Consider the following 17,733-nt stretch of genomic DNA (forward strand, 5'->3'; position numbering starts at 1 on the left):
CACGCCCCTGCCTGGAGGCAGTCAGGGCCTGGCCAGTGCCTCCCCCACCTCTCCCTCCTGCTTCTGACTCCAGAAGGCTTGTTGTTCTGGAGAGGGGCCCTAGGAAGTGTTATGGACCCTGCATTCTACTGTTCAAAGTGGAAATTGTCCTGATTACGAAAGTCATGCGTCTGTCCTCCTAATCATTCAGGAGATGAACACTGGGTCCTAACCCATTACCCAGAAATTGGTAGCATCTGATGTGGCTCCTTGCAGACGCCCTGTATACTGGGGGGGTCTTCATGGGTTCCATCCCATCCTCCACCCCCACTTCATTCTTCATTCCTTTTTTTTTTTTTTTTGAACAAGAGACGACAGCCCTTGGGCCAAGCACAGCCAAGTGACGCTGGGCACGCCCCCATGGATCAGGAGGACCCCCCCCCCCAACACTCGTGGTTATTTCCAGCCAAAACCAGAGTGAAGACTGGGCTCATCGTTGGACAGTTCTGCTAGCTGCACCCCAAGCTCTGGAGAGGCAAGTCCGCACACACTAAAGGTTAACCATGGCTGGAGGGGTTTATCCTGATAACACAAAGATGCTATGCAGTTAGATAAACTCATGATCTCCAGCACGCAGAGAGACCCACAAGGTCATTCCTGAGGCATGTTCAGGTATTTGGTGAAATTCAGCATCCAACCCGGATTTTTCTTTTCTTTTTTTTCTTGGGGGTGTGGTAATTAGGTTTACTTATCTATTTATTTTTAGAGGAGGTACTGGGGATTGAACCCAGGACCTCATGCATGCTGAGCATGTACTCTACCATTTGAGCTATACCCTCCTCCCTCAGCCTGGATTTTTCAGTCTTAGCCAACGGGGCCTATGAAGATAGTTTATTAACGTAAAAAATCAGTCATGGTATTTCAGGTTGGCATTTCACCTGATGGTGAGATTCTAGGTTAAAGACCTGAACCTGAGGGCGATCTGTCTCATCCACTCCACCTGCCTGCACCAATCAAGGCTGGTTTAGACTTGCGCGTCCTCCAGGCAGCATGGAGCCCAAACGATTAGGTGTTTCCCCGGGTGGTTTTCCAGTTTGATGTCTAGTTTGAGCTGAGCTGGTTATGAGTGCATGGGCCCACCCGCTTTCCAGTGGGCCTGTGCAAGCATCTGCTCCGTGACCTTTCCCCAGCCCTCCCCGCAGACCACCCTGCTCCTTCACTCTTCCTCCCATGAATACCCCAGCCCCTTGCCTTCGGGAGGCAGGTCTGGGGCTGGTTCTCTTCACTTTGCTGCAAACCTCGGCATCTCAGCGTTTTTAATTTGCTGCATGTCGGGAAGATGAAACCGGTTAGGTAACAAATCAGGTGGCTGGCCAGGAGGTAAGTTGGGGCCCTGGAGGTTACTGGGAGCCTGTGGATGAGTCTGAGCAGCTGCCTGGTTGGTTGGTTCCAGGACCATCCCCGGACCTCCCCGTGAGCTCCTCGTCCTTAGTTTAATTTTGCAGCAAAGAGATGGTTTGGGGGGAGGGGGTTGGGTTTGGGAGATATCTTGGGCTTTTTGGGGGGAGGAGGTAATTAGGTTTATTTATTTATTTTTAATGGAGGTACAGGGGATTGAACCCACGACCTCTTGCATGCTAAGCAAGCATTCTACCACCGAGCTCTGCCCTCCCTGCCAGAAGAAATCTTTTGTGAGCAACCTCGTTGCAAAAATGCACTTGTGCCCTGGCAACTCTGTCTGATCGTGGGTCGGAGGCCCACGTGCAGGTTTCAGCAGAGAACCATGGGTTTGCAGCTGCTGAGTCTCTCCCGGCTTGGGCTGGAGACCCAGGGCTATGCCTTCTGGTCTTGTCTGTTCTGGTCTTTTTTGTGTCTGATACTCTTTAATTGTTAAGAACTGGCTACTGGGGATGGATAAGGACTCTCAGGGAGACTGTTACTGTGACCACCTGGAACCAAGCCCCTTCAAAACAGGAAGAGTCTCTACAGTTCCCTGGCAGCCCTCTAGGCTGCATTCTCCACAACTAGGTGATTTTCAGTTATGAATCCATAAGAAAAAGATGGTATTTGGGGGGCACAACGTGTGACCACAATATCCTTTAGATTGTGGAGCAAAACGGCCTGAAAATGGATCCTTAAGTTCTAGTGCAAATTTGTAACTGGATTTATTATAAATAAATAATTTATAAATAAATAGATGTATTTTATAAGTGGGAAGAAACATGGGATGAAATGCCTTCTGTGCAGCCTTTTATGTTATTGCATCGGAATAAACCTGTGCGAAGACGCGGCGTTATGGCCCCACAGGAAGGGAGAGCCAACAGAACACGACTTGTTGATTTAGTGGAATCTCTGCCACCGTGACGGCCAGGCCACAGTCCCGCCCCCAGTCCCAAACCCTCCCCACCATGATGTCTCAGGGTTGAGGAATAGGAGCGGTCTTGGTCTCCCTCTCTCATACCCGCCAGGGCGCTCCCCACACTCGGCAGGTCAGCATCCATTCCGGTAAGTCCCCGTTGGAGGTGTGAATGCTGGATGGATCAGGGTCCAGGGATTCATCTAACTGGAAGAGCCATGTGCCAGCTTAGAGAGGGGACCACAGAGGACAGAAGATCTTCTTACATCTATCTTTGCAACTCACAACCCGACCTTGAAATTCAAGTACCCTCCTCACTTCAGTGAGAGGTGCTGGATGGAGCCAGGGAGGGAGGAGGCAGGCCTGCTTGGTGCAGAAGCCCCTGGCGACCTGGCCTGGGCTGCTGCAGGCATAGCTGTACCTGGAGCGCATCCAAACGGGGGACTGGCTGAGACTTGAACATTGTAGAGACTGCCTTCTTGCAGGACTGTGAACAGGGTGCTGCGACAAGCCTTAATAAAGTATGAAGTAAAGCAGAAACTGAATGAGGAGCCTTCAGAATTTCTAGAAAGGGTCTTTAAAGCCTGTAGATGAGGGGAGGGTACAGCTCAGGGGTAGAGCACATGCTTAGCATGCACAAAGTCCTGGGTTCAATCCCCAGTATCTCCTCCCAAAATAAACAAATCTAATTACCTCCCCCCACACCAAAATAGTTAAATAACACAATAATAAATAAATAATTAAAAAAAAAAGCCTACAGATGATATGGTAGACCCTGAGGCCCCAGGGAATTTAAAGCTGACCAGTATGCCTTGCACTGGGCAGCATGACCCCGACATACAGAAGAAACTGTGAAAGATGGAAGGGGCTTTAGGGAATGTGTGTGTCTCAACTTGTTGCAATTCTTTCAAACTTCTTTTTCTTTTTCTTTTTTTTTAATGGAGGTACTGGGGAGTGACCCCAGGACCTCATGCATGCTAAGCATGTGCTCTAGCGCTAAGCTGTATCCTCTCCCCCTGTAATTTCTTCAGAGTTCTTAATGGCAGAGACCAAGATCAGGAGAAAAGGGCACAATGGAGAAGAAAACAGGTTATGCTGCTGGCGGCGACCTGGACCCAGGGAGAAGCTGGACTGGACTGAGGACCCCACAAGGGACCCAGCCAAGGGGAGGTGGCCTTGAGCCCCCATTAGATGGGGCACCCGATAGTGGCGCCCCACCAACATGCATGTTACAAACAGGAGGGACACATCTTAAAAGAGTGTCCTACGGTAAATTACTCTTGAAGAAGGTAAACATGTGTGGCCCGCCAGGTGCCTAGCTGACAATGATGGTGACCATGGAGGACAGGCCCAGGGACTCCTTTAAATCCTGCCACGTCCAATACTGTCTCCTGCCCAGAGCCCCTGGGGGGCTGTGATAATGGAAAATCAGCTTTGGACTTCCTTTTGGACATGGGGGCCACTTACTTGGTTTTAAATACCTGGCTTTCTAAATTTTCTTCTCTAAAAAAAATTTTTTTTAGTTGACGTATAGTCAGTTTACAACGTGTCAATTTCTGGTGTACAGCATGTTTCAGTCATACATATACATATATATATTCATTTTCATATTCTTTTTCATTATAGGTTACTGCAAGATACTGACTGTAGTTCCCAGTGCTGTACAGCAGAACCTTGTTGTTTATTTTATATCTAGTAGTGTGTATCTGCAAATCTCCAACTCCCAACTTATCCCTTCCCACCCTGTTTCCCCTTTGGTAACCATAGATTTGTTTTCTATGTCCCTGAATCTGTTTCTGTTTTGTAACTAAGTTCATTCATGTCATTTTTTAAGACTCTACATATAAGTGATATATATTTGTCTTTCTCTGACTTCATTTAGTGTACTAATCTCTAGATCCATCCATGTTGCTGCAAATGGCATTATTTCATTGCTTTTCATGCCTGAGTAGTTTTCCATTGTATAAATATACCACAGCTTCTTTATCCAGTCATCTGCTGATGGACATTTAGGTTGTTTCATGTCTCGGCTATTGTAAACAGTGCTTCTATGAACACTGGGGTGCATGTGTCTTTCCTAATTAGGGGTCCCTCTGGTTATATGCCCAGGAGTGAGACTGCTAGATCATATGGTAGATCTATTTTTAGTTTTTTGAGGAACCTCCATACTTTCCTCCATAGTGGCTGCACCAAACTACATTCCCACCCACAGTGTAGGAGGGTTTCCTTTTCTCCACATCCGTTCCAGCATTTAACATTTGTAGACTTTATGATGATGGCCATTCTGACCAGTGTGAGAGGATACCTCACTGTAGTTTTGATTTGCATGTCTCTGATAGTGATGCTGAGCATCTTTTCACGTGCATGTTGGCCGTCTGTGTGATTTCTTCGGAGAGGTTTGTTTAGATTTTCTGCCTATTTATTTTTAAATTTTTCCATTGTTGTTATTGAGTTGTATGAGTCGTCTGTATATTCTGGAAATTGAAAAGGCTTGTCAGCCAACTTGCTTGCAAATATTTTCTCCCATTCTGTAAGGTTGTCCTTTTGGTTGTTTGTAGTTTCCTTTGCTGTGCAAAAGCTGATAGGTTTGATGAGATCCCATTTATGTTTTATCTCCATTACTCTAGGAGATGGATCCAAATGTTGCTGTGATTTATGTCAGAGAACGTTCTGTCTGTTTTTCTCTTGGAGTTTTTACATTATCCAGTCTTAGATTTAGGTCTTTAATCCATTTTGAGTTTATTTTTGTATATGGTGTTGGAGAATGTTCTGCCCTTGGACCTGGCACATGCAAGATTCTGTGTATACTTCCCAAGAGAGTGAAGTCCGTTTTCCCCAGTCCCATGGTCTCCTGGAGTTAAGCCCCACTGGCCTTCAAAACCAGGTGTCCGGGGGTCTCCTCCTTCCAATGTTGGGACCCCGGGCTGGGGAGCCTGATGTGGGGCTCAGAACTCTCACTTTTGTGGGAGGGCCTCTGCAACTTAGTTGTTCTTCAGCTTCACCCACCCAGGAGGTATGGGGCCCAATTATATTACGAGTATGCCCCTACCATCCCGCTGTGGTTCCCTCTCTATATTTCCAATTGAAGATCTTTTTTGCTAAGTTCCAGTCTTTTTTATCTATGGCTGTCCAGCAGTCGGTTGTAGTTTTGTTGTAATCACAAGAAGAGAGTAGCTCATGGTCCTACAGCTCCGCCATCTTGACCCGAAATTATGGAAAGTGAACAAGTAACATTCTTCATATATCAAAACAGCAGCTATTAACAATGAGAGACGATGCCAAATGTTGGCAATGGTGCAGAAAAACTCTCTCGGGACCAGGTGAGCGTAACTAGAAGCTGAGTGTGGGCTCAGCCCAGAAACAGCCTTGCTGTTCACGGCCTCTTGCCTGTTTACTTTTATGCTTCAGAAGTGCTGCTGGCACAGACAGTCATGATGCTCAGCAGTAAAGGAACAGGTAAGTCAGGACACAACCCTAACACAAGTATCGATGTACCCACCAGTAATGTTTTTCAAAAATACTCTGTAATGTGGAAAACACTTGTCATAAAATGTTAAATGAAGCAGGATAAAAATAACACGTGGGGTATGCATCCAGTTTTGTTTTAAAAGAAAGAGCACGTATTTACACGCAGAGAAAAAACCATAAGGAAATGCATCTCCTGGTCATGACCTGTGAATAGGTACTGAATCATTTTTATTCTTATAAATTTGATTTTTTTCAAATTCCTTCAATATGACATGTGTTACTTGTATGATCACAAGACAAGATTTATGTAAATAAAAGGACGTCAGGACTCCCATGAAAAGAGGGCCAAAGGTTATTTCAAATAGTTTCAAAGAAGAAAGACCAACATAAGAACACCTTCCATATTCAACCTCACTGGTTATGAAAAGGTGCCAAGTAAAGTAATCAGGTGCTGCTCTCAGCTGAGGACAACACCGTCCCACAGGGCAGATGGCAGGCACGGTGTCCAGGGCCCAAAGTGTTTTTGTTTGAATTTCTTTTAAAATAAAAATGAGTATGATAATGATCAAACCTAGATTGTATTTGTCTTCTGCCAAAGCAGTTGTCAGACAGAACTTTCCATTTGTCATGGAGGAATGGCCGTGACTGCCGTGATGTGGCCCTGGGGGACACCAGAGGAACAGCAGGGTGGCCGATGTCCAGGACCATGGCCGTGTAGTCACCGAGCCCTGGAGAGCGCCCGTCTGGACCCTGCTTCCGAGCACCGGCTTCAGGAAGCGGACGAGCCTTTCCGCCACCGCTGTTTGTCCGTGCTGAGACGGTACGCCCAGCACACAACCAGAAGCGTACTGAAGTGATTCCGTAAGCTGTTCGTTCCCTTAGCTCACAATTTTCACTTCTAGAAATCTGCTCTAAAAAAATGCTAAAGTCGTGTAATGCAGAAAGATGCTCCATGAAGAATGACTGATAATAGTGAAAACATAGAAATAACTTCCACAGCCCAGAGAAGAATACCTAACAGAATGCCAGGCCTCCATTTGGAATTACAGCCCCAGACAGTGCAGCTACTTGGGAAAAGATTCTGCTATGCAGCTAAGAGGAAGAAAAAGACTAAAATGCTATACTGTATATATACCGTGTTTAAACTAATGAAAAAGGCTATATGTAAAAACCAGAAAGTAACATATCAAAGCGTGAAATGCTGTTTTATTAAGAATTATGGGTAGTTCCCCCTTAATTCTGTATTTCCTGAAATGTGGTTACTTTGCCTCCACAATTTAAAAAGTATACTAAAAAGCATTTCGTAAACTATAGCACTCTCTATACAAGTGTGAAGTATCACCACTGAGAAGACAGCTTATACCTGCTTAGAACTGAGTAGAAATGACACGCTTCAAGCATGACAAGCCCCAGAAGACCACGCTTTCCGCCTCTGCGAGAGCACGGGGGTGAGAGTCCTCGAGGGGCTCCTCGGGCGGGATGGGGCCAGGCGGGGCGGGGCAGGGAAGCCGAGCTGCATGGTCCACAGAGAGGCCCTGCAGGCAGCCTTCCCAGCCGGGGGTGACAGCGTGCTTCCAGACCCCTCTCTCCCAGATGCACGTACTTGTGTGTCCCACTTTCCCACCACAGACAAGGTGGCCAGGCACGATGCTGTTGTATCAAGACCTGGCTCCTCGGATGCTGGGCTGGGTTCTCTGGCGGCTGCTACGTAAGTGAGCTGAGTCCAGGAAGTTCACTTTTTCCCAAGCCCCCACCATCCAAGATTACTCCCCCATCCTGGAACAGAATAATCTTCACTTGGAAGTAATGCTGTTCATAATTCTTGTTTTTTAACATCATTAACATAACAATTTACAGAGGAAACTCCTGATCGAAATCATGCCAGGAGGCTGTCCAAGGACACAACAGCTGACATACCGTCTTTTTATCTGCAGAAATCATCCACTCCCCTTTCAGTGACTTCCGAACCCACCAAGGAAAACAGGATGGCGGGACATCCTCAAACGGCCCTCAACTCTCCTGCAGCATCTTCCTCCCGGGAGGCGATGGCCTCTCAGAGGTGCTTGCCTAAGGCAGGTGCGTGAAGCTGGGCCTCCTTGGGATGACCTCCTGCGTCAATTTCCAGGCTTGCTGCCCAGGGGGCAATTCCTGGTGGCTGAGGGGGGGACCACGCACAGGAGCTCAGCCACGTCCAGGGCATCGATGGGGTCCACGCCCGAGCCCCCCGCGCCCAGCAGGCCGCCGGGTACATAGTAGGTGCTGAGCAAGTGCTTGTCCAACTGGATGGCGAAGGGCTTCTCCTCGTTGTGGGCTCTCTGGTGCTCCGCCAGTGGGCCGCTCCAGCTGAACACCTCGCCACACTCGTTGCACTTAAACGGCTTCTCCACGGAGTGGACCTTCTGATGTTTAATGAGGCAGTGATTCTGGCTGAAGGCCTTGCCACACTGGCCACACTTGTAGGGCTTCTCCCCGGTGTGCACGCGCTGGTGCACGATGAGGGATGAGTGGCAGCTGAAGGCCTTCCAGCACCGGCTGCAGTCGAAGGGCTTCTCCCCGGTGTGCACGCGCTGGTGCACAATCAGGTAGGAGTGGGAGCTGAAGGCCTTGCCGCACTCGTTGCAGCGGAAGGGCCTCTCCCCGCTGTGGATGCGCTGGTGCACGACGAGGTAGGAGTGGCAGCTGAAGCCCTTCCCGCAGTCGCCGCACTTGAAGGGCTTCTCGCCCGTGTGGGTCCTCTGGTGCAGCGTCAGGCGGGAGCGGTTGTTGAAGGCCTTCTCGCAGTCACTGCACTTGAACGGCTTGTCACCATTGTGGATCTTCTCGTGCACCGTCAGGGACGAGTGGCAGGTGAAGGCCTTGCCGCACTCAGCACACTTGTAGGGCTTCTCCCCGGTGTGGATCCTGTGGTGTCGCGTCAGGTGCGTCCTCTGGTTGAAGGCCTTGCCGCACTCGGCGCATTTGTAGGGCTTCTCGCCAGTGTGGATGCGCAGGTGCATGCTGAGCAGGGAGCTGCAGCTGAAGGCCTTCTCGCAGGCGCCACACTTGTAGGGCCTCTCGCCCGTGTGGATGCGCTGGTGCACATTCAGGGACGAGTGGCAGCTGAAGGCCTTGCCGCACTCGCCGCAGAAGAAGGGCTTCTCACCGGTGTGGATGCGCTGGTGTTCCAGGAGGTTGGTGCTCCAGGTGAAGGCCTTGCCGCACTCGCTGCACTTGTAGGCCTTCTCCCGCGTGTGCCAGCGCCGGTGCAGTGCCAGCGCTGCACTCTGCTGGAAGGCCTTTCCGCAGTCTCCGCACACGAAGACGCTGGCCCCTTCCCCACTGCCCCGCCGCCTGCCGGTGGGCGGCTGCTTCCCACTGGACTTTCTCCCCCTGCCGGGTCTCTGCCGCCAGCTCCCGGCCCCGCTGGGTGGGAAGCTCTCTGTGTGTCCGTCCAGAGAGCCTCCTGCTGCGGGGATGGCGCACCTCGGGCGAATGTCCTTCTCAGACACCCTGTGACCCTGGCAGCGCTCCTCCGTGGAAATGTCCTCAGCGCTGGCGGGCACGGGCCTCCAGAGCACAGCCTCGTCACATGACAGAGCAGTCACCAGGCCACCCCAAGCGCCACCATCACCCAGACTCAGGACATGGAGATCAGACGGCGCCACCTGCTCCGAGACAGGCTCCCACGAAGGCTCTTCTTTGTAAATGACCGGCTGCTGAGGTGACAGCTCCCCGATCTCAGGCCTGGGCCCCCGCTCTATAAGAGACAGAGACACAGTCTTCTGAGGGCAGGTGGGCGCGGTGCCAGGACAGGTCTGAGCTCTGACCCAGAGCACAGCAGGGTGCAGAAGAAAGCAGACACCCAGCGGGCGAGGGGGCTGGGGCTGAGCTGAGGGGAGCACGAGCAGGTAGGAAGGAACAGGATAAGGAGCCTGGTGGGTGGGGGGGAGGAGCCACTCCTGGGCTCTGGAGTCGCCTACAACTAGCAGCCCCACGTGTGGATCAGCCAGCCAGATGCTGCTTCTCCCACCAGCAGGAGACAGCTGCTCTGTGCGTGCTCTTCCCTGCCGTATTCCCGGCACCGTTCCTGGCACGTAGCCAGTGCTCAAGTAAGGAAGAAAGGGAAGCAGAAGGAGGGTGGTGGGGAGGGGTCCATGTCCTCCCCGCCACGTCCCGCTCACCTGGACGCACCCCTCCGGGAACCTCTCTGGGCACCCGCCATGGCTCCTCACCTCGCTCCAGGTGGGAGATCACGTCGGGCTTGCAGACCGGAGGCCCTGTTCACAGGAAGAAGTGGCAGGCTGTGGGTGCTGCGGCTCTACAGACCCAGCCAATGGGACCGATGGCCCTGAAAACAGCCCAGCCGGCAGCAGGAGGTGGATGCCAGCCCTGGGGATGGGGTCTCAGAGGCAGAACCCACACAGGTGTGTGCTCCGAGGGCTCCACAGGTACCAACATCCCTCTCAAGAGCAGGTGGGGCTCCCGGGCCCTGTCCACAACCCTCTCTCTTCTAGGCCCCACCCTGGGACTGGCCACACTTCCAGAGATGCCAGCAGCAGCACAGACCCATGCCACTAGGGCTTGGGGCAGGGACCAACCACAAGCCTGCATCCTGCCTGGGCCCAGAGCCCAGGCAAGCACCTGCTGCATGGCAGATGCCCAGACTCCGTGGCCTGGGGAGCTGTCTTACCCAGGGCAAGAAGGTTCTGGTAGTTCTCCAGCATCACATCCCGGTACAGGGCCCTCTGAGGGGAGTCCAGCTGGCCCCACTCTTCCTGGGTGAAGTCCACAGCCACATCCTTGAAAGTCACCGATTCCTGAAATGACAGACGTTAGTTCTCACCCAGGATGGGAGAGATTCTGCTTATGTTCTTGGACAAACGCTGACTGAGAACCTCAGCAGTAAAGGGATAACTTTGGGTAACCCTCCATCCACACACCATCTGTCCCATAGCCCTGATGTACATGCCACGACTGGGCCAAGAGTAGCCATGTGGGGCCTGGCTAACTGGGCCAGCAGACGGACCAGAGGCTGTGGTCACAAGTTCTGGGCAAGAAGCTATATTTCACATGGTCAAGGACACCAGACTTAAAGAACTTGAAATGTAACACGAAGAACCCAAAGCCCTATTCAGATGTCACCACTGCAGGACCCAACCCCATCCAGGAAGCCATCACCACACCCTAAGGAAGGAGACCCTGCACTTGTTGGAGTTCCGGGCCCAGGTGACCAATGGCTGCTCCCTGCCCTCCCTGCCTGTCCCACTTCTTCCTGCTGGACCCCTGCTTCCTGGCCCACCCCACCCAAACCTGCTCCACCTTCCCCAACACTGGTCACCAGTTTCAGGGTAACTCCCCAACTTGGTCATTCCAGTTCCAAGTTTGGAAAGCCCCAAGTGACTCCCCTCGGGCTCCTGCTCTGGAACCCCAGGATCCTCACCCCCTCACCACCTGCCAACCCCCTCAGCTGCTGCCCCACGGTCTCCACGCTCTGGACCACCCCTAACCCCGGCAAATAAGTGCTCAAGGCTCAGGGCTCTGACCGCAGGCAAGCTGCGTTCTAAACCACTGCCACTGACTGTTCTTTCCACAGACGCTGGTGCCCTAGGAGCCTGTCTGGAGCTGTAGAGAGGGCGTCAGCATAGATGTGAGAACAAAGAATAAACCCAGGGAGGGAGGAATGGGTTCCTACCTCGCATCTGCTGGGAAGTGACTGGTGTGGGCCAGCAGTGTGTCCAGGAACCCTGGATGTGCAATGGGACCCAGGTGGCCGAGGGGAGTGGTGTCCCGCCTCTAGGCAAGGCCTACACCTCCCTGGCAGTCAGGAAAAGTAGGGACCCTCTCTGGTCACTGGAGAGCTGACCTTCAGTTCTAAAAAAGGCTTACTCTTTTAGTTACTCCTGATGCTGTGGACTGAACTGTATCCCCCCAAAATCTGCTGAAGCCCTCACCCCGGTGTGGCTGTATCTGGAGACAGAGCCTCGAGGAGGTAACTGAGGTTACACGGGGTCCACAGGGGCCCTGACCCCACTGGACTGGCATCTTATGAGACGAAGGTCTCCCTCCCCACCACGTGCACCAAGGAAAGGCCAAGTGAGGACACGGTACACCTGCAGGCCAGGGAGAGAGGCCACACCAGACCCGGACCCCGCTGGCCCCCTGACCTCAGACATCCAGACCCCAGAACTGTGAGAAAATACACTTCTGCTGTCTAGGTCCCAGACTGTGGTACTTTGTCACGGCAGCTGGAGCTGCCCAAAACAGATGCCAATAACAGATGGTCCAAGGTGACACCTCTCCTCCGCCAGGCACTCGGTGCAGCTCTGGAGGAGTGAGGGTCTGAGCATGATGACCCCGGGAGACACTCCATAAACCCCTGGGCAGCAGAAACTTTAAGTGGGACAGGAACCCAGAAACCACAAGGAGATTTATATTTGGTCCACAACAGTTAACGTTTTCTCTACAGTGCTCTGCCAAATCACTAAGAAAAAGGAAAATAAGAGGAAAATGGGCACAGGCTACGAGCAGACGATTCACGGGAAATCCCAAAGGCTGCTGAGCTCTGGAAGAGATGCTCAGTCTCAGCAGGAGTTCCAGAAAAGAAAAATGCAACAGCCCCTTTCCCAGGCACCAAATATTTAAGGTCTCAGAGCACCAAGCTAGGGCCAGAATGGGGTGGCCCTCCACCTTGGGCAGCTGTCGGGGGACCCCCCCCCCTTTGGAAAGTGGTCCCTGGGCCTGGTCCACCTGGCAGTTCCCACCAGCCCTGAGCAGCCGGAACAGCGGGGGAGCCCACTGAGCGCCTACCAGCAGTGATGGACACAGGATAGAGGACCGTGCTGCAGGGAGAACGCAGAGAGGAATTTCCTCCTGCTGTACAGGACACCGAGCAGAGTCCCCGGAAAGGCATCACCTCAGCAGCAAGGCAACATTAGCCTGAGATAAAAGGCTTCTCTGGATCCACCTTAAGAAAACCTAAAAGTAAGCCTTGGAAGGATCTGATACTAAACAATTTCACTGCATCCCGGAACAAATCCCAAAAATATTTAAGGCGTTAAGTCCAACACTCAACAAAGTAAAATTCAATCTGTCCAGTAACCAATCAAGTTACTAAAAGGAGAAACAAGTTACTAAAGTCAGAAGAATTAAGAATATCATAAAATGGGGAGGGTATAGCTCAGTGGCACAGTGCGTACTTAGCATGCACAGGTCCTGGGTTCAATCCCCAGTACCTCCATTAACAAATAAACACATAAATAAATCTAATTACCTACACAGACACGCAATTTTTAAAAAAAAGTATAAAATAATATTTACCTCAAAAGAAAGCACTAAGGGAGAAACAAATCAAAACGATACCACACATGTGGAGAACAAATACCATAGTGGCGGATGTAAATCCAGCCATGTCAATAATTATATTAAACATGAATGGTCTACATATTCCAAACAAAAATTAGAGATTCCCAAACTGAATTTAAAAAGAGCCAACTATACGCCAGCTACAGAAATCCAATTTAAATATAAAGATAGACTAAAAGTGAAAGAACGGAAAGAGATATACTCTGCAAACACTCATCAAAAGAAAACTGAGACAGCTGTATTAACATCAAAGCACAGACACCATCAGAGATAGACATTACATAATAACCATTACATGAATGTGTAGTGATCATTATTACAGTACATCAAGAGCTCACAAGAATCATATAGAGGCACCTACTAACAGAGCCTCACAATACATAGAGCAAAAATGATAGAAATGACAAGAGAAATAGACACATCTACAATTATACTTGATGATTTCAACAATAATCTTTCTTAATAACTGATAGAATATACAAGCACAAAATCTGTCAGGATACAGAACAAGTGAATAACACTATCATTCAAGTTTATCTTAACTGCCATTTACAGAACTCTAGCCAACAAAAGCAGAATACACATTCTTTTCAAGTGCACACAGAACATTTACCAAAATAAACCTCATGCTGGGCAATAAAGTCAGTCTTTGTACGATTTGAATTTTTTCAAATTTACTAAGTTCCTTTTCTGATTATAGCATAATTAAATTAGAAATAATAAAAGATACCTGGAAAATCCTCCACATACTTAGAATTAAACAACACACTCCTAAATAATACATGGTTGAGGAAGAAATGAAAAGAAAATTAGAAACCATTCTGAACTGAAGAAAAGGAAAATACAACGTAACAAAATCTGTAGGATTAGCTAAGGCAGTGCTTAGAGGGAAATTTACAGCATTGAATGCTGTATAAGAAAAAAGGTGTCAAATCAATATCTAAGTTTCAACCTTAAGAAACCAAAGTAAAGGAAGGAAATGATAAGGATCATAAATGAATGAAATAGAGAACAGAACAGCAATAAAGAAAATCAGTGAAACCAAAAGACGGATCTTTGCAAAGATCAATACAATCAGTAATTAGACATATACTTACTATCTGACTCAGTAATTCCACTCTTGGGTATGATTCAAGAGAAAGTAAAACACACATCTGTGCTTGTACTTGAACATTTATAGCAGGTTTACTTGTCATAGCCAAGAGCTGGAAACAACCAAAATGTCCATCAGCTAGTGAGTGGAGAAACAAATTGTGGAGTATGTATACAACGGTGTTATGAGCTGAGCCGTGTTCCCCCCAAATTCATATGTTGAACCCTAATCTCCAATACCACAGAATGTGACTATATTTGAAGACAGGGACTTTAAAGAGGTAATTAAGGTAAATGAGGTCATTAGGATGGGCCCTAACACCACAGGACTCGTGTCCTCATAAGAAAAGGAAATCTGGACAGGCACGTACAGAGGGGAGACCATGAGAGGACACAGGGAGAAGCACCATCTACAAACCAAGGAGAGGGGCTCAGAGGAAACCAATCCTACTGACACCTTGATCTCAGACTTCCAGCCTCCAGAACTGTGACACAATACATTTCTGCTGTTTGTGCCACTTAGTCTGTGGCACTTTGCTGTGCCAGCCCAAGAAAACTAACACAAATGGAACATCACTCAGCAATCAAGAGGAACAAGCTACTGATCACATAAGGACATGAGCTCAAAAGCATGCTAAGTCAGTCAGAAACAAAAGACTGCATATCGCATAATTCCATGTGAAATTCCTAAAAAGGCAAAATCATAGTGGTTTCCAAGGGACAGGTGGGAAAGATCAACTGCAAATGGGCATGAGGGAACTTTCTGGGTGACGGATCATGACTGTGGCCCTGGTTACAAACCTGTATACACTTGTTGAAACTCACCAAATTTTACATAAAATGAGAGAAATTTGTTGCCTATAAATTATACCTGAATAAGACAGATTTTAGGGAGCTGAGAAGGTGGAGGTGAGGACACATGCTGAGAACATGCTCATTAGTGAGGGGCGCAGGGATGAAGCTGAATGGTGATGGCACTGACAGAGAGAGGAGGAAAAAGGGCAGAAACAGAGCTCCAGAGTCATCGGAATATGGTGCTGGTGAGGGAGGGCTGTCAGAGGTTATGTGGCTTCAGCGTGGCCTAAGCCTTGCTTAGGCCCTTCTGGGGAGTATTCCTAACCCACTGGGAGAAGCCCCTGTCTGCTATGTCTTCATTCTGCAGGATAGGAAGCAAAAAGGGGTGAGCGTGGGAATCGAAAGCAGATGTGGAAATGAAACTAGCAGACGAGTCAGAAGAGACCACAGGGGATGACCCAGGAGAGCAGACCCCTCGCCCTCAGTGTGAGACCGCTGGGAGACGAGGGCAAGTTACTCAAAGACCTAAGAAGCTGGTATTTTAGGAGTAACATCTGTCCACATGAAGGGCAGGACCCCTCGAGGTGATCACTCACACACACCACTTTCTCCTGAACCACTTGAAGGTAAGGTGCAGACATCGTGACATCCCACCCTACATTCTTCAGCTTTATCTCCTAAGGATATTCTTATACAACCACCATCATCACACCCACGTAATTAAATATTCATACAATATAATCGAAGACACAATCCATTTTCAGCTTTCCTCAATCTTCCCAAATTGCCTGGGATAGAACTTTTGGATCTATGACCCACGAAGGATCACATACTGCATGTGCCTGTTATGTTTCCCAAGTGTTTTACAGAACTATAGAACATCCTAGCATAATACAAAAGCTGGGCAGGTCTCACCTTACATGTCTTACAGCCATTTATACCTTTCAAGTGGAAGGCTGGCAGAATTGCCAAAGCCTAAATAAATCAAAAGACCCTCAACCCTCCAGATCTTTCACCACCCACACGGTCTTTATCAACCGTACCCTTCTAAATTTGATGGGTGGGGGTGGTTTAGATGGTGGAACAAAACGGGGAGCAAAACCCAAAGTCTGTAAAAGGAGGGGTTTGCCCCTCACTCAGCTGTGGAAGCAGCCCTAAGGCCAATTCCCTGTTGAGCCCCTGGATCCTCTAAAACTGCAGGCTCTTCCCTGAAGGCCCCATGTTAGGGGCCTGGTACAGAGGAAAAGGACACAGGGACGCACCCCCTACCGTCATTCTGACACCAGCGCTGCAACGCAGCCCTTCCTTCAGCTGCTCCACACCCTTCTACTTAGTTCCATCCCAGAAAGCTTCTCCAAACAAGGACCAACTACCACAGACATCCCCTGGGTCTGCACATGGATATGAGTGATCTCACATGAGCTGTCACCTACTTGCTTGGGTGCCACAAGAACCACTCCTCAGAGCTCCAGGCAGAGTGCTGGGCAATGAGTCCAGTGATGGACTGAATCAGCCTGGAAGGGACAATCATCTCCAGGGCACACCTGGGCGTCACCCGGGTCCCTTCACCCTGAGCTGTTTCCACGCCCAGAGCCTACTGAGGACTGAGAGCAGGCGCCCAGGCAGGGGGTCCTTGGATGACTGACATCCTGGGCAGCGGAAGGATGGTGCTAACCCTCTTCGTAAAAAACCAGAAGTTCAAAGGAAGAAAAGACAGCCACTCACCTCGCACCTGGCTTCCAGGAGACCCTGACCCATTTTATCTTCTGGAATCTCTTGGCGGGAAAGAGCAGGGTCCTGAGAGGGGAGAGCTGGGAAGCAGACATGAGTTAACGGGGCTGTTCTGCCCACAGCTGCCAGGCACCCCGGCTGAGCTAAAGCCCACGCACCCCCGGCCCTGGGAGAATCAAGGGGAGGAAGGTATCGCCCCGCAGGTGGGTGGGAACGAGCCCCAGCCTCCGCAAGTTCTGATACAGCTAATTCCGCAACCCAGCGTCTCAGGCCCTCCCGTGACGGAGAAGCAGCGCCATTCCCTTCCCCTCATCAGCCCGGCTGTCCACAGTGACCAGGAAGGAGGCCTGATTCCGGGGCGCTTCTGGGACACCAGCCGCCCTCTCTGAGAGCAAATCCACAGGCCCATGCCCGACGGGCCCAGCAGTACCTGTCTCCCGGGGCTCCGGGGCCGGGGTCTCCATGGCGCCTTCCTCGGCGGCCGCCACGGGGTGGGGCCCGCTCCTGGCGCTCAGGACACCTCTGGGCAGCCCCGCGAGGCCGGTCGGCGCCCCAGCTCGGGGTCGGGCGGGCTCCACAGGCGCCCCCGCCCCATCCTGCGCGCCCCACCGGCCCGTCACCCACGCCTCCTGGGCCCGCGCGAGCCGGACAGGCCTCGGGCTCGGCCTCCCGGAGCCGGGGGTGCCGTGGGCGGCACACAGGCCCGGGGCGCAATGGCAGACCGACCCACCGCCGGACGGACGCGCGGCCGAGCCACACCGCCTCCACAAAAGGACCGCGGCCACCACAAAGGAGCTCCAGTCGGCTGTCGTGGGACGTGCGCCTGCGCCGTCCGAACGTGCACTACAACTCCCGGGAGCCTTTGCGTCGCGCAGGGGCGGACTTCAGTTCCCAGAGGGCGTCTGGGCCGGAGGCCCTTAACATCGGACCTGGACGAGAGTGTTGTACAGCCTTCTGGGAAGTGTAGTTTA

At 50.7% G+C, this 17,733-nt stretch overlaps 1 protein-coding gene across 3 annotated transcripts; it reads right to left on the minus strand.

The window, feature by feature from the left end:
• Positions 1-6,989: 6,989 nt before the first annotated feature.
• On the minus strand, positions 6,990-17,577 carry ZNF74 (zinc finger protein 74). 3 transcript variants are annotated; one of them, XM_010956969.3, is made up of 5 exons: positions 17,193-17,577; positions 16,757-16,842; positions 10,473-10,599; positions 10,015-10,059; positions 6,990-9,539 (listed from the first exon to the last, which is right to left on the minus strand). In XM_010956969.3, the coding sequence occupies exons 1-5, from the start codon at positions 17,224-17,226 to the stop codon at positions 7,918-7,920; spliced, it is 1,914 nt and encodes a 637-aa protein (XP_010955271.1). In that variant the 5' UTR covers positions 17,227-17,577; the 3' UTR covers positions 6,990-7,917. The 3 variants fall into 3 exon arrangements, with proteins under 3 accessions (XP_010955271.1, XP_010955270.1, XP_045374006.1); XM_010956968.3 differs by having other exon boundaries at positions 9,964-10,059; positions 17,193-17,574; XM_045518050.2 differs by lacking the exons at positions 16,757-16,842; positions 17,193-17,577 and adding an exon at positions 12,590-16,741 and having other exon boundaries at positions 9,964-10,059.
• Between the last annotated feature and the right edge of the window lie 156 nt (positions 17,578-17,733).

This window comes from Camelus bactrianus, chromosome 32 (assembly GCF_048773025.1).
Source record: "Camelus bactrianus isolate YW-2024 breed Bactrian camel chromosome 32, ASM4877302v1, whole genome shotgun sequence".
Taxonomy (NCBI): domain Eukaryota; kingdom Metazoa; phylum Chordata; class Mammalia; order Artiodactyla; family Camelidae; genus Camelus; species Camelus bactrianus.

Coding starts and splice junctions, on each gene's coding strand:
- ZNF74 (XM_010956968.3), bottom strand. CDS start 17,226: ATGGAGACCCCGGCCCCGGAGCCCCGGGAGACAG. Junction 10,600..16,756: donor TCCTGGAAGCCAGGTGCGAG/GTGAGTGGCTGT, acceptor CTGTCATTTCAG/GAATCGGTGACTTTCAAGGA. Junction 10,060..10,472: donor CCAGAACCTTCTTGCCCTGG/GTAAGACAGCTC, acceptor TCCTGTGAACAG/GGCCTCCGGTCTGCAAGCCC.